The 26,365-nt window shown below is 56.2% G+C and overlaps 1 protein-coding gene across 4 annotated transcripts in view; it reads right to left on the bottom strand.

The window, feature by feature from the left end:
* Window positions 1–6,065: 6,065 nt before the first annotated feature.
* SH3BP4 (SH3 domain binding protein 4) overlaps window positions 6,066–26,365 on the bottom strand; it is an 86,452-nt gene continuing 66,152 nt past the window's right edge. For 2 of the 4 annotated variants that reach the window (XM_043578228.1, XM_043578227.1), the window contains 4 exons: window positions 24,653–24,896; window positions 18,007–20,363; window positions 8,946–9,134; window positions 6,066–8,136 (listed from right to left, as the gene is read on the bottom strand). In XM_043578228.1, coding sequence (XP_043434163.1) covers window positions 7,912–8,136; window positions 8,946–9,134; window positions 18,007–20,363; window positions 24,653–24,770 — 2,889 coding nt within the window. In that variant the 5' untranslated portion in view covers window positions 24,771–24,896 and the 3' untranslated portion in view covers window positions 6,066–7,911. The other 2 variants (XM_043578230.1, XM_043578229.1) reach the window with 2 other exon arrangements.

Below are 26,365 nucleotides of genomic sequence, written 5' to 3'. Positions count from 1 at the left end.
TATTAAAAACACTTGAATGACACAGAGTGAAGTTTTATGTTTTGAAAACATTTTGAAAATAAGGACGCTAATTGTCAGAAGGGAGGCAGGAGCGTTGTGCCAAGCTTTTTTTTTTTTTTTTTTGCCATTTAGGAAGAAAATGCTGCCCGAGTGCGTCAAAGATATCCAATAACACTTTAAGCACAATTTTGGGATACATTACATGCCACAAACAGAAAAGGGAGCTGCTTTTACTTAGGTATGGATTTATGAATGCAAAACCAATTTATTTTTGTGTTGATAGCTCTGATTGTCCTGTGCGTGGCATCGTGACGCTGGCCATCACCAGGTACCAAGGTACCTCTCTATGTATTTTGCACAAATCTATTATTTGAAAAATGATCGCTAACTCCCGGGGCCTGGGAACAATACATAAATCTCCAAGGGCTGTATAAATTAGTTCTAACTAGGTCAAGTGCCTGCATCCCTCACTCACATCCATTACCTTCTGTGTCTTTAATTTTCTCAACTCATCTCTCACATGGAAAATGTGATAATTAGGTATCGGTGAAGGTGTTTTGCAAAAATACTTGGAGAACTGGAATCTAATTTTCCGAAGAGATTTTTTAAAATATTTATTTATTTGTGGGAGAGAGAGACAGAGCACGAGCAGGGGAGGGGCAGAGAGAGAGGGAGACACAGAATCCGAAGCAGGCTCCAGGCTCCGAGCCATCAGCACAGAGCCCGATGCGGGGTTCAAACCCACGGACTACAAGATCATGACCTGAGCCCAAGTCGGACGCTTAACCGACTGAGCTACCCAGGCGCCCCCTGATTTTCCGAAGAGATTTTTAACACATAAACGTATCCTTCTGAATTCACCAGGTGCACAGGGAATACACCTACTTCTGTCCACACACAGGATTCTATTTGTACGGTGCGATGGGACAAGTCGTGAGGCTGACCTGTCGGCCTGGATCGTACCATACAGTCTTCATTCTGTGGACGTTGTTTCTAACCAGGCTCAGAGTTGAAAATGAAAGTGAGGCAATTCTCCGGATCTCTTCCCTTTCTGGGGGAGAAGGAGGGCCCTGGGATTGTTGGGGTTGCCAGGCAACCCGTCCTGCGTCCTGCTCCCTCAGGTGTCCAGGTAGGCCTGTGACAAGACCGTTCCCCGGGGGGGGGGGGGGGGGGGGGCTATAGATGTTCACCAAGTGCTTCCGCGTCTGCTGTTCTCACCTAGCTGTGATCATCCACACCTTGGGTGTGAGATGACTTTGCATTTGGGACGGAGAAGAAGATGTGGATGTGTGAACAGTAAAGCAAACCCTTGTTTTTCCGAGTGTGAGCTCCAGCCGAGCAAAAAACACGTAATATTATAGCAGGAAGACCGGTGAACTGAGTAGAGATATAAACATTTCTAGAAAAAATCCAGAATAGTCTCCCCATACAACTTCTATGTGCTTGAGGGGCGCCTGGGTGGCTCGGCCGGTGAAGCGTCCGACTTCGGCTCAGGTCATGATCTCACGGCTTGTGAGTTCGAGCCCCGCGTCGGGCTCTGTGCTGACAGCTCGGAGCTCGAAACCTGCTTCGGATTCTGTGTCTCCCTCTCTCTCTGCCCCTCCCCTGCTCATGCTCTGTCTCTCAAAAGTAAAAATAAACATTAAAAAAAAAACTTCTATGTGTTTGATAAAAAGAAACCCCTACAATTATACACAAAGCTATTCAGGAGCCAGGGCTTAGCTTCCGGTCCCCTGGATGGATGGGTTGGCAGGTCTCTGGAGTTGTCCACTCATCCAGCCACGCATCCGAGGATTTAATGAGGGGGCGTCTGAACTTAGCGTGAGCTAGACATCTCCCTTGCTCAGCTTATGGTCTGGGGGGCCAGCCAGCAAAGGCACAGCTCGGACACAGAAAGCTTCAGATTATACTTGGGGTAAGGGTGGAGGGCTGTGGGAAAACAGGGGAAGGGTTTTCCTTGGTGCATCCCAGAGGACTTCCCAGGGGAGTCTGATTATCAGAGCGGAATCTTGAAGGAATAAAACCGGTCGGAAGCCCACATGCTTATTTGCAGGCAACAGAAATTGGAACTGGGTCATTTGCCAGAGGGCTGGGAGAGGAGCCACGCTCCATGCCGGTGTCCAGAACGGCCTGGTGAGGGATGTGCCCCTGCACACCAACCACGGACGCTGGCTAGCACCGATGCCATGACGGGGCGAGGAGGGTGCCCCGTGACCACCACTGCCCGGAACGCCGGAAGGTCCATCACACCCCCTCCTCCCTCTGCAGGTCGCTGGTCTGTGAATCAGGGAGCTGCGTGGCGTAAGTCAGCCACACGCCCGCATTTAGCTGCAAGAGAAGCTGCAAGTTTGCATGCTCTGGGTTCCAAACATAGCCAACGTGTTCTCCGAGCACCCGGAAAACATGATCACGCGATCACCATGGGTGAAGAGGGTGGTCTGAGTACAAACAGCCACAAAGAGCCACAGAAATAGACGGTTTCGTGTCGTTTCTCCCTTATTTGTCCAAAAATTCAAGTCTTAAAAAAAAACCAAAAACGCGTGGATGTCTGTCCTCGGCCAACATTTTACTTTGCCAAGACAGGCATTAAAACCACAATATCTACAGTTTACTATTATCAGTTACCCACATAAAGGACATTTTAACGCCAAAAAAGCACGAAGGACTTAATCTCAGAATCAGGAGTGATTATTGGGTGGACCTAAGTTTGGCCGAACGGAGGTGCTCAGCATGCTGTCCTTACTTTTCTATTTCGTGTGGGCCGGGGGAAGCGTCATCAGGGTCAGCAAGGACTCGTGGGCGGGCGCTCGAGAGGCTTCTGTTCATCTGCTTTAAACACAGGGGGCTGGGGAAAATGGGGGCATGGGATTACACTTGAGGAGGACCATTCTGGTGGCCGTGTGCAGGATGATTCGAGGGGACAAGCCTGGAGTTGCAGGTATGGTCAGGATTAGAGGCGGAGCCCCCTGAGAGAAATGGAAGGGGTTGAATCAGAAGCCTTAGTGATCAATAGGCTGGGAGCTGGTGTGCGTGGGGAGAAAACACCATGGTTTTTCAAATTCTTTCGCGGTCCATTCGGATGATAACGTTTCAAACTCCCTTCAGTTTCAAAGGCCTGGATCTTCCTTCCTGGAATACAGACTCCTGAAGGGCCAGGAGCCGGCTCTCCTCTCCCTTGACACCCCGCATGCCCAAGACTGGCTTCCGGGCGACACACGGCAGGCGAGAAGCCCGTCGGCCCTCCCTGCCGCACGCACACTCCGTTTTCGTGGTCTTCTGCTGACCCCCGAGGTGAAGATTATAAAGAAGGTTGTGTTATATACTCAGGACATGAGTTTATAGACATTCTTCTGAAAAGCACACCAATTAAAATGGAAAATTAAGAAACATGACTTTGGATATTGAAAAAGTCACAGACACGACCGGTGTATTTTTTCGAGATTCCCTTCTTCTCTGTTCGGTGGAATCGGCTCAGAGAAGCAAAAGCTTTAGAAATACTATTCTGGCTAATCTCGGGGCGCCTGGGTGGCTCAGCTGGTCACGTGTCTGACTCTTGGCTTTGGCTCAGGTCATGATCTCACGGTTCGTGGGATGGAGCCCCACGTCGGGCTCTGTGCTGTCAGCAGAGAGCCTGCTTAGGATTCTCTCTCCCTCTCTCTCTCTCTCTCTCTGCTCTTCCTCTGCTCGTGTGCACTCACTCTTTCTCTTTCCCTCTCTCTCTCAAAATAAATAAACTTAGAAAAAGAGGAAGACTTAAAATCTATATAAATATATTGGGGGCTGGGGGGAGGGACAGAGAGAGAATCCCAAGCAGGCTCCACGCTGCCAGTGCAGACCCGAACTGGGAGATCATGACCTGAGCTGAAATCGAGAGTCGGATGCTTAACCGACTGAGCCACCCAGGTGCCCCAGAAGACTTTTGTTTATATGTCAAGTGTACCTCAATAAAGCCAAAATTTGTCAAAAAAGAAAAATTTGGGCTAAGTGCAAATACGTTACATACTGAAGGTTTTCACACACACGCTCCAGCAGAGGTCCGAGAGGGGTGGACCCCCAGCCCCCTTCCCAGAATGCAGCCGTCAACGGGAACCCCTCGCTCCCGGGCACCTGCTTCCCAGGCGGTGGCCGTGAACCGTCGGGGTTCTCTCTGCTTCTGGTGCGGCGGGAGGGCACGGCTGGGGTGGACGGGGCTCTCGCTGGCCCCCGCTCATCCTGTTTGCCGCCCGCCCCCTCCCCGCCCCCGGCCAACCTCCTCATCTTTGAAACCAAGGTCACCACGAAGGTGAAACAGCACACCTTTCATAGACCACAGGTGGGCAGCAAAGCCTGGACACCTGGCAGGACAATTTTTCTCCTAAATTCAGGTTACTTGACGGTTTCAGATGAAGCCATCTCAACCTATTTTAGACAATACTGAATTTTATTACAGCATAAATCGTGGGGCCAAACTGACAGTGTTTCCCTCGTGCCCAGAAATGAACTAGTAGGAAAACTAATTGCTTTTGGGGTACACTTGAGTTCCACCCCCGCCACGTTGCCCCCTTTGAACACCCAAAACTGAGTCCGATGCCCCCATTGCTGGGCTGAATACGTTCACACGGGTCGTAAACCCAGTACAGAGGCCGTTCTAGGCCCTCCAAGAGCCAAGCGATCCTCGTTCGGGATGCGTTTCTATTGCGGAGGTATGGTCAGTTGCCTCCCGCGATACGTTTATGGCACCAGGCTCTGGGGATTCAGCGACGAGTTTAGACACTGGATGCCCTTAAGGAGCTCAGTGTGGCTCCTTGAAGAAAGGAGAGGTGTGCCAGCTTGGGGGAACGGCTCAAAGGCAGGGAGTTGTGGGTGTAGGCGATGGTCGAGGGAGCTCAGCCAGGGACAAGCGCGTGGGAGGCACAGCCAAGGGTGAGGGTGAGCCCAGAGTTGACCGTATGGCGGGAAGCAGGAGGGGAGAGCGGGCCGTGGACCAGATGGGAGGGTGCTAAGTAGTAAGTAGTAAGGAGAGCAGGAGAGAAGGCAAAGGTTGTGGTCCGGTCAGGACAGTAGCAATGGTTGGGAGATCGCAGGGTGCTGGGATCTGGTGACCCCTGGTGGGGAAGGTCCCAGGACCAAGCCTGGGCTTGGCTGCTGCACCAGGTGACACAGGGGTGGGGGCTCGGTGATCACAAGCGATTTGACATGGGCCCCACGTGACATGACTGCGCGGCGGTCAAGCGAGGACCAAGGCGGGAATTTATCATGGACGCAATGGTCTTCTTCTTGGGAAATTAGAAAGTTTTTCAACCAAATTCTTTTCCTGAATATTTGGTCCTCAAAAACACCTGCAAATACCCTCACTTCATATGCAAACTACTATTATTACAAGCGTTGAAATTAACATCAATAAAGAAATGGAGGTTTTAACTGAACTTCTTGGACCGGCTTAGAGACTATTCAGTAAGAATAGAAAAGTAACATACTAAACCACTGTCACACTGACATCCAGGGGTGGCTCTTTAAGGAGGGAGCCATTATTCTATGCACAGATAAAACACTAGGTTTTATTGTTTTTTAAAAGTTTGGTGGGGGGCGCCTGGGTGGCGCAGTCGGTTAAGCGTCCGACTTCAGCCAGGTCACGATCTCGCGGTCTGGGAGTTCGAGCCCCGCGTCGGGCTCTGGGCTGATGGCTCAGAGCCTGGAGCCTGTTTCCGATTCTGTGTCTCCCTCTCTCTCTGCCCCTCCCCCGTTCATGCTCTGTCTCTCTCTGTCCCAAAAATAAATAAAAGTTGAAAAAAATTAAAAAAAAAAAAAAAAAAAAAAAAAGTTTGGTGGGGTAGGGGTGCCTGGGTGGCTCAGTCGGTTAAGCGTCCAACTTCGGCTCAGGTCGTGAACTTGTGGTTCGTGGGTTCGAGCCCCGCGTCGGGCTCTGTGCTGTGCTGATAGCTCGGAGCCTGGAGCCCGCTTCGGATTCTGTGTCTCCCTCTCTCTGCCCCTCCCCTGCTTTCTCTCTCTCTCTCTCAAAAATGAATAAACATTAAACAAAATTTCAAGTCTGGATGGGTACAGAAAAACACACGCACGCTAATAGGTTAAAATATGCAAATAAAATTTACTGCAACTTTTGTAGAATTCAATTTGTGCTACAAGACATGTTGCATAGGAAACTACTTCAAGCCCCTGAGGAAAAATATCCACGGTTTAAGGTGCAACTGGGTTTGTCTCTTCTTTGGGGAGAAGGTGAGAGACAATCTCTGGGAAGAATGAGGGTGGACAGGGGAAGCAGAATTTAAGGTCATTTCGTGTGATCATTGGGGAACTGCGGGTTCTGCTTCTTGCAGCATAAAAAACGTAGTTTTTCTAGGTGTTTTTCTTTTTTTTTTCCTAGCCAGTTGGTCTTCAGTATCTGAGTCAATAGGTACATAAGAATGTTTCAGCCCGATAGGGATCGTAGGCTGATTACACCCAGTGATCAACATGATGTGTTTCAAAACAGCAGATTCAGAGAACGAGGTCCAGGAATCCCAAACCGCCCAGCGCGGGTGCTGACCCATTCCCAGGAATTCTCTCCAAGTGCCACATCATTCCAATTCTTCAGTCCTGCCCCTTCCTCCCTTCTGAGCTGGGCGCAACCATGGTGCGATCAGGGGCCCGACACCGCTCGCCCGCACACAGCCACGCTGATCTACAACCGTAAAGGCGGGCAGCATTCTGCCTCTGGTTCCAGGTGGGGCACGTTTTCATTTGTTGAAAACATACATCCTGCTCGGATAATCTCTAATTGTACAAAAAAAAAAAAAAAAAAAAGGTGTCCCTTACGCGGTTTTTTCCTGGGGGACATGGGTGCACCAGGAAGGGAGCGGGGTTCACGTCACATGGAACAGAGCAGAGTTTGGCCAGTGACGGCAGGCACGTCTGCACACACACGAGCACAGGGGACCCTCGTGGTGAAGTCTCTTTCACGCCCATGGAGCAGAGAGGCCTGGAGCCCTGCCGGAAGCCTTCCCCTGCCCCCAGGGTAATGGCATCTGAGAGCTGCAGGGATCACCGCATTGCACGTGGCACTGTTCTCTTGAGTGACCGACCGCACGCAGGTGGGGGCCACAGCGAACGCCAGCTCCCAGCGGCCTGTCATCTCAAGGGCACCTGCTGGCTTGTGTAGGATTTTACTTTGCCCACTGAAGCTCACGGAAGGGTCACAAGTGCTGCTGCTGATCGTTTACTGTAACACGGGGCAAAGGTACAGAAGAGAACGGGAGTTCAGAGGGGACAGCAGGGCCCAGGACATTCCCAGAAAGGACGGGCAAGAGCTAGACTCATCTACCGAAAAACCACATTTCCTATTTGATTCACCCTTTTCACAAGGACAGAGCAAAAGAGGTCCAACACTTGAACAAGCGTCTCTCTGTGCTAAGTGTTCAAATGCAAAGTGAGGCTGGGAATCGCCTTTAAATACATATATACATCTGTAACATAATTTAAAAAGGTCTCTCTAGAACATAAAAACCTCAACAGCATCCGCCCCTATGAAGGTGTTTTTTTTTTTTTTTTTAAACTTTTCTGGTCCATTAAAAAAATTAGATACCACCTGTCTCATAGGCCTCCCCCCGTCCTAAAAAAGAAAAAAAAAAAAAAAAAAAAGTGATTTTAAATTTAAATTTATACCTAACAAATAGAAAGCTATTTTGGTTGGCGACAACCTGTGGTAGAAATTCCCTTCAGCACCCCCTCTCCCCCCTCAACGGAGGAGGACGGCGGAGCATCGTCTGTGCTTGGTCCTCGGGGGTGGGTCCAGCCGAGAGGGACCCCGGATGTGTCCGAGCAGCCGGCCCCTCCTGCCTCCCCCGCTCCAGGTGACTGCCCGGGCATCTGGAACAGACGGGGGGTGGGGGGGGGGGGTGCATGCCCCAGAGCAGCAGCGGACGGGAGGGAACCCGCTCAAATGACAAAGTCGTCATGGTCCACAGGACTGAAGGCCGCTGCCCTCAGGATGTCCAGAGAGTTCACCAGGATCAGAGTCCCCGTGAGGTGTTTCCAGCGCTTGGTGATGGGGTTTTTCATTTTGTCCAGGCCTATGTGCAGCTCCTGGATGACGTCCCGGTAGCTGTCCCCGATCTGGTGGCTCCACGTCAGTAAAAAGTCATAGGCGGGTTTCCACATGGCCTGGGTGGCGGAGTCCAAAATAAAAGGAGGGAGGGGGAAGAAAAGGTTAGGGGACAGCAAAGAGATTTGATCCTATTGATTCGATCCTCTTACCCGCAGCTCCTGGGCTCATTACTTATGCTTCTCTTTTGAGAGTGAGAAGCCCAGCGAAGCAGGGGGGACGGACTCCGCCTGGGACCAGCACACTGAGGGAGGAACGGGTTTCGTGCGAGAGCCGGTTAAGTGGCAAATCGTGTCTGGGCCAACAGGAAGGATTTCTCTCCTTACAACCCCTGTGGCATTTTCCGTGTGGGCCATTTCTTTAGAAACTCGCTGCGTTAATAAAGGACGCCCTTATTCTTGGGGACTTCCTGCTTCCCGGGTCTCCCGGGTCTGAGCCATCTTTCCGGAAGCTTAAAGCGAACAAGGGAGGATACAAAGGGCCTCTGAGCAGGAACCCCACCAGCTGTGGCCGAAGGTACACAACATACCTGGTACCCATCCAACACAGACCCGGACGGAGACCGACCACAAGCGGCCACAAAGGGCTCCGTTCACACGGGAGGTAGAGTTTCTCCATCCGACGGAAGGTAATTTAAGATCAGGATCTGCAGGGGCGGGCATTTCTGCTCTGGCCGCTCTGACTTCCCTCCTCTGGGCACAGCGGCCCTGCCACGGTCAGAACCAACTGTCCCGGTGGGGGGGGGAGGATGGGGCCTGCCCCACGCAGGGAGAGCCCGCCACGTGCTTTCCCGCATTAACTCGCTTATCCCCACGAACGCACTGTCGGGTGGATGTCGCCGTGACTGTGTGTCACAGCCCACGCTCACCTCGCTGTCCACGACCCCGTTCCTGTCCCGGTGGGGAGACTCGTAGGCGTCCATCTGTTGCTTGGACACCTTGGCGAGCTTCTCGGCCAGCTCCCTCCAGCGCTGGGCCACCTCCACCGCCGTGGTCAGGAGCACAAAGTCCTGGATGAGTCTGACCACCAGGCCCTGGCAGTCCATTTTCAGTAAGGCCTGAGGACAAAGGAGTAGAGCACCGGGCAGGTCAGAGGGCTGGCTCTGGTCTCAGGCAGAGCTCCACGCGGAGGCGGTGCACTCTTTTCCCCCGAAAAGTTTTAAGCCTAGTAAGTGCCCCCCGAACTCCAGCATGGCTGCGGCACGGGACGGAGTGAGAGCAATGGCTTGCGGGGTGGCCTGGGCCTGACTGTGCTCTCCCACCAGGTTCACGGGCAGCCGGAACCTCACAATGACTGCGTTTCGAAACAGCGGCTTTGCAGGCGTGAATTAGTTAAAACCAGGTCACGGTAGACGAGGGCCGCCCCTCAGCCAGTGACTGGTTGTCTCTATCAGGAGAGACATGTCCACGTCGGAAGGACAGAGGCAGAGACGGGGGAGGGGCGGCCGCAGGCAGCGAGCGCCAAGGATTGCTGTCAGAGCAACCAGAGGCAGCCCCTCCCTCGCAGCTCCCGGAGGACCCAGGCCCGCGGACACCTCCAGCGCTGGGAGAGAGTAAGCTTTTGTTGTCCCGGGCCACCCGGTCTGTGGCACTTTGTCTCAGCGGCCCCAGGATGCTGACTCCCGGCGGGAGGGCAGGTGAGCGCAGCTGGCCCCGTTTCTGCACCCTCGGGACGGCTGGAGAGGGTGATGCTTCGGGGAGACAGAACACACGCCCGGGGCTTAGGGGACCGGACCTAGAGCCGGGCTGACGTTAGGTGCCGCGGGCCTCGGCCGGATGCAGAGCTCCGCAGGCAGAGGGCTCAGATTGGGGCCCGCAGCTCACCCGGACATCTGGGCTCTCGGGTTTGGGGGGCAAAGCGAAGGCCTCGTGTGGAGGAAAAGGAGAACGGGGAGGCTGGAGGCTGAACCCAAGGAAGCACCATCAGAATACTTTCTGGAACCGACAGGACTGCTCCCTTGCCTAAGCTGCAGGAACTTTCTAGTGTGTTTTCAGGACAGGAGTCTGGAGGGACTCAGGAGGGCAAGGAATGCCCGCCACCCTGGGCGGGAAGGAGGCAATGCGACAGAGGCGGGCCCTGGACCAGCTGGTGGCCACCGGGGACTTGCTTCCCCATCTAGGAAAGGGGCAGGATCAGGCCGGCTTCCAGCACGGTGTGCTCTGTGCGACCCCGGGCTGGGGTCTTAAAGAAAGTCACATCAGCCGGCGCAAACCAGCAGGCCCACGCGTCTGCACACGGGGAGATGCAGAAGTCCTGCCACCCACGTTTCGTGACGGCTGCGGGGTGCACGTGGGCCTGGCACCATCCACAAGGCCTCTGCCGCCCAGCACCCTCTCGGACTACACCCCGACAGTGGGAAAAGTGGGAGCACCCTGGAGATGGTTCCTCAGGCGAGCATGGGGTTGGGGAGGCTAGAGGCAGAAAGGCACCTGGTGTCCGTCCTGTCCCTCCACGCTCCATGGAGCACCTGCTGTGGACACTTCCAGACTCCGAAGAGCACGTCAAGAACAACAAAGGAAGCAGCCCCTTCCCGACTGAGCCGAACACGTGGCTCGTTCGAGAACTCTGTCCGTATTTTGTGAGGATGGCGGGTGGCCTTGGATGAGTGCGGCTGCGGTCTGCCGGGTAGCTAACTTTAAAGGGCGCAGCTAGGGGCGCCTGGGCGGCTCAGTCGGTGGAGCGTCCGACTTCGGCTCAGGTCACGATCTCGCGGTCCGTGAGTTCGAGCCCCGCGTCGGGCTCTGTGCTGACGACTCGGAGCCTGGAGCCTGCTTCGGATTCTGTGTCTCATTCTCCCTCTGCCCTTCCCCCGCTCACACTCCATCTCTCTCTCTCTCTCTCCCCCAAATAAGTAAACATTAAAAAAATTTTAAAAATAAACAACAAAAAAATAAAGGGCGCAGCTAATCGAGACAGAGAACCCTCATCTCGATGTCTGGGAGTTTAACAGTACGGACAATTAGTGACTTTTTTTTTTGGCAATTTCCTGAATGCATTAGCTGGATGCCCCAGCAGGTCAAGCTCTGCAATTTTTTTTTTTTAAGTTTATTTATTTATTTTGAGAGAGAGAGAGAGAACGTGAGCGTTGGAGGGGCAGAGAGAGAGGGAGAGAGAGAATCATAATCAGGCTCTGCACTGACATGGGGCTCGAACTCACAGACTTCGAGAGCATGACCTGAACCAAAACCGAGAGTTGGACGGTCAGCTGACCGAGTCACCCAGGCGCCCCAGGCTCTGCAACTGAAAACAGGGGTGACGGGTCAATCTGGTGCTGTCCTGGGTCCCAAAGCTGCAACTAGCTGCACCTGTGGTTAGCCAGAAGGCAGCTTGAGGATCCCGTGGTCCTTTTCCGGTTTGTTTTGTTTCGCAGTAGGCCACTTCTAGTGAGACTTACTGTGAGCCAGGCATGGGCTCATCCGCTCCTCAGAACCCCCGTGAAGCAGGGGCTGAGCTCACCCCATTTTGCAGATGAAACCGAGAGAGTGACGGAGAGGCCCCCACCCCGACTGAGCATCAGAGCCGGACCCGCCTGCCTGTCCTCTGCTCCGATCCGGAGACGCCAGGTGGCTTGTCCGGGGTCCCACCGCTCGGGGCGACAGAGGTGGAGGCAGGGTCACGTTTCGTGGCGCTCAGGCCAACGAACGGCCTCCACGGTTCTGCGGACACTTGCTACTCGACGTCAGGAATGGAACCCGATAAAACACGGGTCTGGGTTGCGCCTCGTTTCAACTACTTATGTATTTCAGAAAATGGGCTATTCCCAGAGCTGGACGGTCGGCCCCCCAGTGTCCCCACTCAGCTTCCACTCACACAAAGCAAGCGTGTGTCTGTGCACTCACTCAGCCGCCCGGCTCCGGAGGCGACCTCATTTTCCAGGTAACGGAACGTGTCAGAGTCGCGCCTCTGTCCCCAGGGGCGCTGGGCAAGGACGGGGTCTCCATCCCGTGGAGCACGGGGAGCACAGGGACGGAGGTGCCTTCCTTTACCAACTTCAGCTCCGGTGACACAACTTTGATCGAGCCACACCAGCTTCAAGCGTCACAAAACTGCCACACCACCACCAAGGGGCAGTTTAGACACTTTTTTAAGGGCACACTTCGGGTGCCACCAGAGCTGGGTAGTAGAGAGCTTCACCATAGGAGGCTCTGACACCTTTCCCTGTAGCTTCCTCCTCAATTTTCACACACACACACACACACACACACACACACACACACACACGTCATCCCAGAAAACCCCATTCAAAACGATGCTGATTCCGGCTGCAATCTCAGAGTGAACTCGAATTTCAGCCAGGTGGCCAAACCTGGTGGACAGAGGGCCACACGTGGCTCTGTGGGCCACGCGGTCTCTGCCACAGCCACCCGAATCCACCGGCGTGGAGGGAAAGCAGCAGACACGTGTGGGAACCGCCGGGCACAGCTCGGTCCAGCGCGACTTCCTTCACAGGAGCCAGTCTGCCAAGCGCTGTTTTGGGAGACACTCTTAGGAACACATAATGAAGTGTCATTTTGGTTTTGCCGTATGCGAATCCCGTGCGTGCTTCTATTCCCGAGACGTACAAACACCAGAAGGGCCGCACTCCCCCATGAGCGGCGGGCAGGGGAGCCCCTGCTTTGGGGGCACAGGAGCCCCGGGAACCTGCCTAAATGCATGCACACTGGTTCGCTACCTGCCTCCTGTTTGGGGCGATAAATAGGCTTTTCTGCCGATTCGCAGAGACTCGCTGCACGCCATCCCGTCCAGCCCCCGTCTGCCCCCACCTCGCGATTTTCCCCGTGATTTCCATCAGCGTCCAAGGCTCTAGGGGTTTATCCCACCCCACCTCACTCCTGGAAACAGCCGCCCCTCCCTCGATTTGTACCCTAGAGTAAGTTTCTCTTCTCAGAGAACCTTCTCCAAAGAGCCCGCACCCGGACTCAAACGACCCCAGCCATAGCCGCCACCAGTGACCCCCGGCCACCCTGGCGGCTCCAGCAACCAGCTCTGAGCGCTGGCCTCGGTCCCTCCAGGGAGGCCTGCCCCTGTCCCCGACGGCCCTTCCCTCCCCGCCATGAGGACAGACCCTGTGTCTTGTTTGCGAGGGATTCCCGGACACGAGACGTAACTTCTCCTATCGGAAGCATGTCGCAGAACGAAAACCTCGGGGCTCCGTGTGCCACCCTCCACGCACACACTCGGCCCCCCAGATCTACTCAGGGCCGCCGCTTGAGCCAAGCCCTCTCCTTCAGTGTTGTCACAGTTCCTGGTACAAACACACTCAGAGACGTGTTTTGCACAAAGTGGACCAGAAGCAGCGGTAGAGAACCTCAACGTGCCGACGGCAAAGAGCCGGCCGTGGTTTGTCCCCCCAGAGAGCAAGAATCCCGACACGGAGCCCAAAGTCGATGAAAGTGAGGAGGGGTACGCACCGTGCGGTCAGCCACCACAGTAACAGCACCTGCCACTCACAGCTGTGCCCCGCCCCCCCCCACCAGTGACGCTTGCGACGTCGCCGACGGATGGCTTCTCGAGCTCGGGAAGGGCCCACGGCTTAGTGTCCTGGAACATCTGTGGACAGGCGTGCAGAGCCCCTGGGACATCTCAGTGTGGAGAGGCGTGCAGAGCCCCCGGGACATCTCAGTGTGGACAGGCGTGCAGAGCCCCTGGGACATCTCAGTGTGGACAGGCGTGCAGAGCCCCTGGGACATCTCAGTGTGGACAGGCGTGCAGAGACACACGGACAAGGAGGCACCAGCACCCGGCCCTTCCGCAGACCCGGGAAGCAGCAGGCACGCGCCCAGGGCTGCCCACACGCTCTCCACCGGGCACCGCAGAGGAGGGGACAGCCCCTCGGACAACCCCACGGAATTTATAAACAGCCGCAGCGTCTACGCCCCAAACCGCTCAAAGAGGTTAACAACGGGCGATGGGGCCGGGGACCCCTCCGCCTTCTGCTTCTGTCCTTCACGCGTGTAACATTTCGGTGCAAAAAAGAAACACAGGGTGTGTTTACAGACAAACAAAAATCAGTGAGGACTGTTTTCATTCAGGAAAAAACAACACCTGGGGTGAGTCAAGGAAGTTATGCAAACTCAAAGACCCCCCGCGCTCTGAAGGTCGACACTGATGTGCAGGACGACAGAGCCTGTCACCGGCGACGCAGTGAGAGAGTGACCGCAGGCCCTGGGACCCACCAGCCACCCGACGGCTACCCGCCAGAGGAGGAGGGAGAACGCGGCAGACCGGCCACCACAGGCCTGGCTGCGGGGCGCGCCCTTCGGCTGTGGACAGCCAGGTGTGAAAACCAGACGGAGGGGGCGTGGCCCGGGGAATCCGTGTCAGAATTACTCATTTGTTTCCTTCACACAAATCTACGTGGAGAGGAGTACGAAAATTAGGTCCCCCACTCCCAGGCGTCCTGATCATCGGAAGGAAGGACACTCAGGGTTGGGGCTCTCCACTGACTGCTGCTTCTGGGTGGCTCAGAGACTGGTACAGGGGGCTCCACACCCCACATACCGCCATCCTCTATCACCCCAGCCTCTGATCGGACCCCATCTGTGTATGCCCTGGCGCACCCCGGTCCTTGCCCGCGCGGTACCCCCAACCTGACAGCCCCTCCCTCATCAGGTGGGCTTCCGTGCTTCCTGCCCGTATCAGGATCCACCCTGCCCCAACCCTGTTCGCCGTTCCCTGATCCGCCGGGGGGCCCTTCTCTTCGGGGCTCGGGACAAGTAAGTCCTGCGCTGTGACTCTTCACTCCGTGCCTTCTTCAAGTCAAAGACCCGTGTTCTGGGGAAGCCCAGCACCCAGCATCGCCCCTAAGCACACAGGAGGCGGCAAAGACACGCTTCGTGAATATCGAGTACCAACGCTCTGTGGCGGCTCTTTCATTCTGGGCCCCAGGGCCTCTGTCCACCCGGCCTACCCTCCTCGGTCAGGGCCAGTCACGCCCCTTCCCGACAGCAGCCCGGCAGTGCCCCTCACCACCACGTTCAATAAGGTCCGGGGTGGGCCGTCGACGGGCTGGCCATCCTCTGTCACGGGCCGTCCCGGCTTCTCCGGCAGAGCTCGGTGAGCCGGGGACAGATGGGGCATTCTCTGACGGTGGTCACGCACCGCGTGGGTGAGAAAGGGCAGACGGAGGCAGGCGCACCAAGGAGCCCACGTGGTTGTGCAAGATGGCCCTCGGAGGAGCTCTGATATCGAAAACCCGCACTGAAGCAACAGCAAGGGCACGGAATCAAAGAAGCGGGGCCAGGGCGCGGGCTGGCCGCGTGGGCGGCACCCCTTCAGGTTCTCAGCCCGGGCCGAGGTGTGCTCTCATTCACTCGTGCATTTCCTCAAGTAGCGGACCGTGTCCCGGGGGCCAGGGTCCTTTCGATAGCGGCGTTTATATCCGATGGGGACAATAAGAAGAAACCGGAACACGAGTAAACGAGGCCACTGTGGACGGGAGAAAGCCCAGTGAAGCCCAGGGTCTGGGGCGACGAAGTACAGTGACCCAGGGCCCCGGGTCGCTTCGCGGGAAAGGTCTGCCAGCACGGCCTCCGGGCTGGTTCCCCGGGGACATGACAGCCTTCCACCTGACGTTGCGGGCAGAGCTCCAGGCCTGAGGCAGGGCCCGGACCCCACTCGACGGTGGGCAGGACGGAACCGCCCGGTTCTCATTTCGTTCCGGGCTCCTTCCCATCTCCCCGCAAACCTACCGTCTCAAACCTCCCCCCTTTCCAATTCGTTTACTCAGTTTCCAGACCACGGACGCATAACCGAACAGAAAACCATCTTCGGAATGCAAGGGGGTGGGACACGACTCGGTGGCCGGGGTGGGTCGTGGCGGCCGTGCTGTGACAGCCGGAGGGCCGGCTCACCCGAGGCCGAGCCTGCAGAATACCACTGCTCAGTGATGTGAGCGGCGGGAGAAAGGAATCCCGGTTTTCAGGACTCCTCTGCGTGCTGGGACAAAGCAGCCTGGGGTTTCTGGAGGTTTCGCCCACGTTCAGATCCGCCCGCTCTCAAGATGGTGACGGATTCAGCCCAGGGCCCGGGCGAGGGAAACCCACAAGCCTCCGAGCAGACCTTGCTGTGCCAGCCTTCCCACCCAGGGGCGCAAGAGACCCCCCATCGCTCCCACAAACGAACCCAGGGACGGCCCCCCGAAAACCTGTGCTGTCAGAGAAGTCCCCCAAGCGGGGCAGAAAGAGCTTCGCTTAAGTCTGAAAAGGCCTGACATGAAGGACCGGGATGAACAAGCCGCCTCCTCGGTCTTTATTTTTCCACAGCTGGGAAGGGCCGCTCTCGCTGTGTTGTTTTTCACCTCCGCCCACTCGGGGGAGGGGGGTGTTTTTTAGGCGGCAATGAAGGGACAATCAACACTGTTCATGTGCCATGAGAGCACCCGATTCTAGAACCCGCGGCGAACCCCAGCTTGAGGCCCCGCGAGAGAGGGACACGCGCCCCTGCCCGGTGCTCGAGGTCCGTGGAGGGGAGAGGGCCTCGAGGGCTCGACGCAGCTCCGGGGAGGATTCCAGGCCGGGCCAGCGAGGGGGCAGATGCCCTGAAGAGAGAGATGTCCCACTGCTGTGACAGCCATGCCCAGGGCCCACGTGCTGTCCCCCTGCTGCCTCGGGCCCTCCCCAGCCACGACCATCCCTCGTCCTCGCCGCGGAAGCTGCCACCACCAGCGCCCCCGGCCTCCGGGCTGCCAAGATCGACACCTTCGGTTCCCGTCCCTTCTTCTGGACGAGGTCTGGCTCTCACTGTGCGGCACGCGCCTGGCATTTTACATTCCTGGGGGCGCCGTCAGGCTGCAACGCCCGCTCCCCGCCACCGCGGACTGGGTATCTCCGGCTCCCGAGAGCCGTGTGCGCCACGGACGGACCTCAGCTGCACACCGGTGCCCACTCGTGTGCGCTCAGCACACACACCCGGCTCGGCCATTCCCAGAGGCGCTCACACAGCATGGCAGGTGCCAGGTCGGGCGGCAGAAATCCTAGGGCCGCTGAGACTCACTTCGTACACAAGTCAGGAGGCGAGAAGGCTGTGTGGAGCCTGACGGAGCAAGGAAGGAACACCAAGGGGCTTCCAGTGGAAAATCACAAGGGTTTCCAGAGGAACAGGCCCGGGGATGTGTCCTAGTGGGAAGATGGGGTGGCGGGGGTGGGGAGGGGAACGAAGCAGGCTCTCCCCATCGAGAGGACGTGGCCCACGGAAACGAGGCGGACGCCAAGGGAAGGACGTTATCGAGTTCCTCCAAGTCAGCTTCTCCAAGACAGGCCACCGGGAGCAGATGAACTGTTGAGAGCGGGTGGGGAACCCGGGCCAGGGAGGCCGTGTTCGCTCAGCAGTGCAGCGAATGCTTTCCCCCCTCACCCGGTGGCCCGGGTATGTCCTATAGTGTGACACCAACCCCCCCCCCCCCCCCCCGCTTTCCTCTTCTCAGATCGCAGTTCCCAGAGGCCGTCCTCAATCCCTACACACACACACACACACACACACACACACACACACACAGGAGGCGGAGGAAGATGCCTCGATCAAGTTAGACTTCGGGGCGGCACAGATCCCGCGGGGAACCTGATGAAACCTGCACCTTCTCCCAAGAGATCGGAGCAGAGGGGGCTGGAGCGCAAGCCTCCCTGCGCCCCCACACCCACCGGGCACCCGGGAGACCCGCCTGAGGCCTCCAAGGAGCTCGCAAGCCCAGCGGGAAGCCGCCTGAACGGGGCTCTCCACGCTGGACCCCGAGCCGTCTGGGGGTCCCTACACAAACGCCCATCTCCAGGCGCGCGTGCGTGTATTTCGGGGAGCGGAGGTGAGCCCAGATGCCGGTCCGGCGATTCACCGAACCCACGCCCGGGTGTGCGGGGCGGGGGCGGGGGCGGGGGCGGGGGGAAAGGCGCCAAGACTGGACTTGGCCCCCCCTCCAGCCCCGGCCGGGCACTTACCATCATGAGCTCCTTCTGGAAGGACTTTCGCTCTTTGTTCTCCGTGTTGTTACAATCCTCCTTGAGCTTTTCCAGAACGGACGCCACCCGCTCGGGCTCACTGTCCAGCTCGGCCCGGCAGAAAAAGGTGAGCGGCAGGTTGCCGTAGCCCAGGGCATCGGCGAAGGAGCGCCAGCTGCTGACGTTCTCCATGAGCAAGGTCCTGACCGAGGCGTAGATGTAGGTGAGGAACTTACAGGGCCGCAGGATCTGCTCCAGCAGCACCGAGGTGCTCAGCTCGGGCCCCGAGAGGAGGCTCGGCCTGGCCCTGCCCACCACCAGCACGTTCTTGGCGTGCACCAGGCCGACCTTGCCCTGGTGGTAGCCGATGTACCACTCCTTGGTCCACAGCTGCCCCTTCAGCCGGATCTTCTCCTCGCTGAGCAGCGCGACGCTGTCCCCCTTCCTGTACTCCAGCAGGTAGTGGTTCTTGCTCTGCCGCACCACGGTCTTGAGCAGCTTGCCGAACTTGAGGCTGGACACCGGGCGGTCCTGGAAGGTCGGGTATTTGGTGGTGGCAGCAAACGGGGACAGGATGATTTTCCCGACCTCGTTCTTCTTGAGAAACCGCCTTTGCCCGGAGGGCTTGATGGCGCTTTTGGGGGGCGGCTGGGGAGTCTGCACGCAAAACTGCATCAGGATGGCCTCCTGGTCGCCCTTCACCTGAACCCGCAGGGTGAAGTCGGACAGCTCGCCGGGGTTCTGGCAGGTGATGGGGAAGATGAGGCGGCTCACCTTGCCCAGCTTCATCTGGAACCCCCTCACCACCTTGGCCTGCTCGCTGGCCTTGACCTCGTAGTTGGTCATGTTGGAAAACATGCAGACGTGGAGATCCTGGGGCCTGGACAAGACGAACTGGTGCTTACCCCAGAGCTGCAGGGCCACGGGGGCAGGGCTGGGGGCCTGGCGGGTGACCTCGCTGACCAGCAGCGTCTTCGGGGCACAGTCGTGCCCAAAAATGGTCACCACGGTCTTGAAGGATGGGTGAATGTGTTTGGGCCCATAGAGGCCCACGGTGATCTTCTTGTGGATGAAGTCCCACACCGTGGAAGGGTAGAGAATGTTGGGGCCGTGGGCCACAACGGCCAGGTACATACAGGGCTCTAGGTTGTCCAGCTGCACCTGGACCGTGTCCCCATAGCTGTAGGTGAGTGGGATGGGGACATAGGGCCCCTCCTTCAAGTCACTCCTCAGGCACTGGAGACCCACCGTGCTTTTGCTAAAGATGTCGTTTTTCACCTCGGCCGACACTTTCATCTCCACGATGATGAAGGTTTTCACCTCCAGGGTGCTCACCTTCACCTCCAGCACCGGGCTGACGCTGCTGCACCTGTCGCTGTTGAGCTCCAACGGGGGGTCCAGCAGGGCTTTCATGGAGATCTGCTGCGTCTCCCCTGGGGCCACGTGGCCCTCGGGCACGTGGATGCTGATGCCGCTGTCGGGCAGCTGCACGGCGCCCCCGGAGCTGTCCAGCTTGCACGCGATGCTCGTCTCCACCGCCTGGGTCTGGCCCCACCCGGGGCTCTGGCCCAGCAGGTCCAGATCGTGGCAAGACCGGGCCAGCTTCCGGTGGCTCAGCCAGGCGGCACGGAAGTCCTCCCGGCTCTGGAACTGCTCCGGGGCCGGGGATTTCAGGCCCGTGAAGAAGCCCGAGGAGTCGGGGGCGTCGGACTTGGCCTGGAGGACGGAGAGCTCCGACAGGCTGTAGGAGCGCTTGCTTCTGAAGAAGGGGTTGTCCCGCTTGCCCGGCGCCTCGGCCTGGAGGCGGCCTGCGGCCGGCAGCTCGTCAAAGATGTTGCCGACGCTGTTGGTGGTCGCGGAGCTGGATTCGGTGAACGAAGACGTGCCCGTATCAAAAAGGAGCAAATCCACGGTGCTTCTGGGGGTCAGCTCGTCCAAGCTGGGCGTCGCCGGCGCGTTCCCGTTCAGAAACGGGTTTGTCTGGGCCCCGTTCCAGAAGGGGTTATTGCTGTAGGTCTTGCTCGGTCCCTTGTCCTCTGTCCACCCCCCGAGCAGGTCTAACTCCTTGGCCACCTCGTCTGGGCTGTCTGGAAGATGGTCGATCACCCCGCTGTCGCTCAGGGTGGAGTCCCGGTAGTTCAAGGGCTGCACGTAGGAGGACGGAATGTAGCCCATCTCCGTGGTGCTGTGGGCGTACCACCACTCCCCGCCGGACGTGTCCAGGACGTAGAGGTGGTCGCCCTTGGAGAACTTGAGGGTGGTGAAGTTGGCTGGGTGGTAGTCCTTGATTGCGATCACTTCCTTTGCATTCCCGAACGGTGTGGGATTGTCTACGAGCAAGGCACTGGGGGAAGGCACTGCATAAAACACAAAGAAACAGGGGGTGAGGGCGAGGCCCACGGGCGCCGCAGAGCACTGGCCGGAACCAGGGAGGAGGGAGAGCGCTCTGGGCGACAGGCAGCTGTGCCATAAAGAAGTCCCAGGGAACTCCGCTGTGCTCCCGGGGGCCGGCACTGCTGTCCCAGCCCACTGGGCGGGAGGGGCTCATACTCCCCCATTTCCCCGGGATCGCTTTTAAGATGCCATCTCATTTTTAAACCTTTTTTAAGCTCTAAAGATTTTATTTTTAAGTGACCTCTGCACCCAACGTGGGGCGCGAACTCACAACCCCGAGATCAAGAGTGGCAGGCTCCACCGACTGGGCCAGTCGGGCGCCCCCGATGCCATCGGATTTTGGCCAGAGTTTTCCTCATGTAACTAACTTACCCGGAGCTGCCACTGGGTCGAGAGAGAAGCCGAAAGTGACTGGCTTAAAACCTGTCACATTCTGAGTGGGGTGACCCATGGCCTATAGCCAGGGACGGGACATGAAGAGCCTGGAATAGAATCTGAGTTCGTGAGCTGGTCCCACGCTCTGCCTTGAACGCAGAACACGTGAATGGGGGGAAGGTTCCCTGACAAGCAGACCCGTCTCTTATGTTTCCAAACTGAACCCACTCTTCATCAAAATAAGACTCTGGAAGGGCGCCTGGGTGGCTCAGTTGGTTAAGCGTCTGACTTCGGCTCAGGTCATGATCTCATGCTTCGTGGGTTCGAGCCCCGTGTCGGGCTCTGGGCTGACAGCTTGGAGCCTGCTTGGGATTCTGTCTCTCTGCCTCCTCCCTGCTCATGCTCTCTCTTGCTCTCTCTCTCTCTCTCTCTCTCTTAAAATAAATACATTTTAAAAAATAAATAAAGTAAGACTTTTGAGGCCAGTGCTTTCCAGCCTCCTTTAAATGATCATTCAAAATGACAGCTTGGAAAGGGGCTCTCCCGCATGCCTTGAAAATGAAAGGTTTATGTCCGCTGTCATTCATGTCATCCCCGAGCAAGTGTTTAAGTCTGAAAAACCCCCAACTCGTTCAACAGCGACTCGAGCTAATTTCGGGTTCACGGCGTTCAACTATGTGTGCTCCCGATGTAGGCAGCAATGGGAACCACGAAAGTCAGCTCAACAAGGGGTGTGTGTTTTGGAAAATATCGGACGATGAAATACCTAAGTGTCTTCTCTCCCACCCATACATGACAAAGCACATCCAGAGAAGGAGGAAAGCGCCTTGTGAAAGAGAAGATAGCCCCCACCCCAGCTGTGCCTTGTTTCACAGGGTTTAGGGATATTCTGGCTTCCTGTAAAAAACGTTCAGAAGGGCCCGTATTTTTAGTGGAACCTATACCCACATCTTCTCTAATACACGATTAAGTCAAGAAGCGTTCTATTCTACCAAACCGGCCCTCCAAAAAAACAGCGTCTGCCAGTTTCCCTTTCCTTTGAAAAGAAATAATGGAACTGGAATTGTATTTCCTTAGCAAAGTCTGGGGAAATAAAGCAGCAAGTTTCTGTTTGTTTCCATGAACCAAGTTAGAGAGAGAAGCTTGGTAGAAAGCTCATCTGGGCGGTGGAGGCCGTCGCCTCCCGCCCTCCATGTGGGGCGGTGGGGAGAATCTAGCTCTGGGTTCACTGGGCATGGGCTTCCGTCCAGACCTCGGGAGCCCGACATACTCTCTCAACGGGCTCTGGTGGAGATGACGTTCTGATGATGTGCTTGGCATAATGATGCCTAAGGACACACAAACTGTTATGTTAAAGGAGACATCGCCCCCACCCCTCCTAATTTTATTTTCTTATTAGCACTTATCATTAACCAATATACCACGAATATTTTAGCGGGGCGGGGGGGGTGCTGCATCACCCTATTGGGGTGAGAGCCCTCTTAGGGTGTTTTGCTCACGGTGGTATTCCTGGAAGGCAGCCTGCCACATAGCAGGTGTTCGACAAGTATTCGTGGAATGAATGCTCCTCCGGTATGCACACACCAGAGAGGCCATAGTCATGTGCTGGGGTCAAGGTGTCGGCCAAAGGCAAAGCCAGAGTTCTCCGTGGCTGTGCCCTACTATAAAATCGCCCCAAGGAGAAATCACTTCACAGTGAAGGGAGGGGAGTGAATAAACACATTCAAGTGAAAGAGAGGGAGAGGTGGGGAGACAGGGGACGGGTCAGGCTGGGGTCGGGGGACAACAGCAGACCTCTCTTGCTTTGTTTTCCAGCCACCGTCTCCTGTAATAGAAACCACTTTGTGTTTCCTTGACACATCTAATGAAAATGTCACATAAAAATGAAAACCAAATGAAAATTAGAGCGCGTGCCAGCTATTAAAATCTTGTTAGAGTCCCTCAGAAGTCATATCCCTATTATGTTCCCCAGAACAATTCCCTTAGAGTGATATTTTTAAAATTAAAAACCAAAGCTATTAAGCAGGCTTTGTATATAGCCTAAGAGAACGTATCAATGCAAATTATCACTTTGGTTTCAGCAGACTGAAGAATAAAAATGGTTTCACTTAAAATTCCAAGCACTCCCCTTAGCTGAGAAGCAGTAACATATTTCACTCAAGGATGAGGCTCATCCAATGGGAAATGGCGATCCTTCCGTGGAAATGGACTGTGGTAAGAGCTCCTGCCAGACGGGTCCCTCCATCAGTCAACTGTCACAGAGCACCCGGGGACACCTGGTGGGGCGTCTATCCAATCCAACGCGGGAGAATCCCTATCGAATCCCATCTTAATGAATTCTGGGGAGCGCTGCTCAGATTCACAGCTATCCTTGATTTCCATACGAAAAAAAAAAAATCCCTGCGTGTCGGGAAGTTCAGTGCACTGAATAATACATTTCTTACCCCTCCGCCTCGGTTCTTATACGGGCGGAACATTTATCAGGGGGCAGAGGATTTCACAGAGGGCACTTTGGCTGGAATACATTCCCACCTGTCTACCGTGGGGACGCAGGGGAGGCCACCCGCTGCCCTTGGGAAATGGGTTTGAAGCTCCTCCCCAGCGGACCAGCCCCAGCTCACATCCCAGGATGTCTCCTTTATCTTTTTCCCACAATCGCGGTGTTCTTTTAGGACCCTGATGCCTCTCAGATCATTATCATAATTTTTAAAAATTCAGCTCTCTCATTTCGAGAACCCGGCCCAAACCCCACAATTTATGCTCACGTTTTCCAACTTTAACCACGATCACCTAGGCTATAAAGTAAGAAAACAATGCCCATTACTGGGCTATGAAAAAGAAATGGTTCCATTATTTATAAAACTACCTGGTAACTGTTACTGTTATTAATAAAATCTCATGATTTCTTTTGCCAGTATGTTTGAGGAACATTTAAAGCAGTGCTCAAGGCTCCCAGCATAAAGCAGAGACAGGAAGCGACTGAGGATACAGTGAAGGGAGAAGGGATTAGAAAGAGACAAATGGGGGACATACGGTTGTTAGGACATCAGGGAAGAGGGCCACAGTGTGACCCAGGAGACAGCAGTTTGGTTCAAGAACTATTCACTTAGCACTGACTTTGTGCCAAGTTAAAGATACAAGGGTAAAGGTCCGCTCCCACTGCTCAGCTTGTATTCTGGACGGCCCAGTGGGTAACCTCAACACGTTGTGGTAAACGCTGTAGGGAAGCCGCCTAACGGTGGATGATGAGGATGTAACCCATGACACCAGTAAGCACCTAGTGAGGTCAAGGTGGACTTCTAGGAAGAAAATGACCCATCCATCTCACTGACCCAGTTGTAAGTGTCTGTTAGAGGAACCCAGAGGCTCAGGGTGATTGACCCTGGGGCCACCTCTAAACCAGGGGTCAGCGAACAACGGCCCCTGTGCTGTTTTTGTAAATAAAGGTTTATTGGAACACAGCCATATCCATTGCTTACTCTCTCCTGTGACTGCTCTCGAGCTGCCGCGGCACAGTGTGACGGAACCCGGAGGGCCTACAAGGATGAACATACTCCCTGTGTGACCCAGGTCCCTACCTTGATGTCACCCAAACTCAACGAGAGGAGAAAAGACAAACATATTCTGTATGAAGAAGTTTCATAACCAACGGGGAATTCATAACCTCCCAACCCACCAACAAAACAAAACAAAACAAAACAAAACAAAACAAAACAAATGGTTGTTCCAGGGCTGAATGTGTCGTCATGAAGTTTAGAGAGCTAAAACTTAACATCTGAATGGGGCCTTGAGAGCCTTGAAGGCAGAGAAGTCCTTGGGTCTCAGAGCACTTGCAAATCCGCCCCCTCAGCCACCGTTGTGTCTCTTGGGAGCTCACCTTTGACATCATTAAAGCTCGTTTCTGAAAACCCTTCGGTCAGGTCAATCAGGGTCCCCTCGGACTTGCACCGAGGGAGGCCGCCGGAATTGGCCGCTCGGATCCGCTGAGCTGCCATCTTGAAATCTCTTCCTGGGGGGACCGTTAACGTGTCATATCTCCTCCTCCAGGTATCCCAGCGCTCGCTGAAGCTCTCCTCAGGCAACCATGCCGCACACGGGTCAACTGGGCGATGTGCTTCTTCCTGAAAGTGGGGGAAAAGGAAAAAAAAAAAAAGGAATTTCCCTTGAGCAAGCATGACATAGGTTGGACAGGAATTTTGTGGGAAGTGGGAGTCCTCTTTCTTCCAGGGCCATTCCAGTCAAGACAGACCCAGGACATTCTTCCTGGCCCGAGAGAGCAAGGGGGGGCCCACTCCCCGGATCCTGTGCGCACCCTGTGCCCATCTCACCCGCTGTGCGGGCGCACAGAGCCGGGCAGCACATCCTGGCCTGCTGTTCGCACCCTCTCTTCCTGGGGTACAAAGGGGCTTGTGAAGTTTGTTCTAGCACCTGGCCGGCCTGTTCATCACGAAGAGGGGGACGAACAGGATCTGTAGACTCCACGTGGCCGGTTCCGGGGTTCAGGGCAGAAGAAATGAGTCTGTGTGCCCAGACAATGGCTGGTCCCGTTAGAGGCACAGCCCCTGGCTGCGATGCTGGATACTCCGGAAAGCAGCACTCAGCACAGCACCTCTTGTGGCCCCGCCTCGGGGGGGGGGGGCGGGGGGGCTGCTCCCTGCCTGCCCACGCTCCCCTAAAACCCTCCCTGGATCCCCAACAACCGACAGTCCTAAATAAGACAGACACGTCGCTGCTTCTGCGCATAAGGCCTTTGCGGAACGTGTGCCCCTGAAGCTGGTATATGTGCCCAGACGGTGTCACCGAGCCTCCAGAGCCACTCTAGGGCCTGTTTCTTTCCGGAAGGGGCACAAAGGCATCTGGGGGGCTCTCTCAGGAGATGGTGACGTGATCAGCTGTGGGATGACCCTCGGCAGCCCACGGAGCGGAAAGGAACAGCCAGGAGCCAACCTCAAAGCGGCAAATACCCCATGCTCTTCCCCGGAAACGGGCGGCCATGCCATAGCTGGCCGCACCTGTTGGGGCACAGAGGGACCCGAGGGCAGGCGAACTGCACTCTGTTTCAACACGGCTCGTGTGACCGGTCTCCGGTCCCCGGCTCCCTGGCTGCGCCCTTCAAGGACAGCTGGGAATACGGCTTCTGGCCCAGATGAGTGGCCTCCACCAATGAGAGGGACCCGCATGGCCCCAACACCGCCTCCTGCAGCGGCAGGGGGGTGGGGTGACCTAGCCCGTCCGCCTCTACCCTTCCCCCAGGCTCCGCACGCAGCCTCCCGGGGGCTCAGTGCCAACCGTGCAGCGAACACACGCAGGTTTGGGTCCAAGCTCTGCCGTCCGCGGGGACGTCTTGTGTTCAGCGTTTAAGTCGGTGGCCTCAGTTGTTGCACCTGTGACGCGGGGCCAAGACAGCACTGCCCTCACCGGTGTGTGGGGAGACTGAATATGAGAATCCGTGTAAAGCGCTTGGAACGGGGAACAGGGGCTCACCGCGGCCCCGGGGAGGATTTCTTTCCTTCTTTCCTTCTCAACCACCGAACGCCACACTCCTCACCGGAATGCTCTTGGAGAGAAGGGGGAGCGGAGCTGGCCGCGG

The sequence above is a fragment of the Prionailurus bengalensis genome, chromosome C1 (genome assembly GCF_016509475.1).
Source record: "Prionailurus bengalensis isolate Pbe53 chromosome C1, Fcat_Pben_1.1_paternal_pri, whole genome shotgun sequence".
Lineage (NCBI taxonomy): Eukaryota > Metazoa > Chordata > Mammalia > Carnivora > Felidae > Prionailurus > Prionailurus bengalensis.
This window is presented reverse-complemented; position numbering and strand designations above follow the sequence as displayed.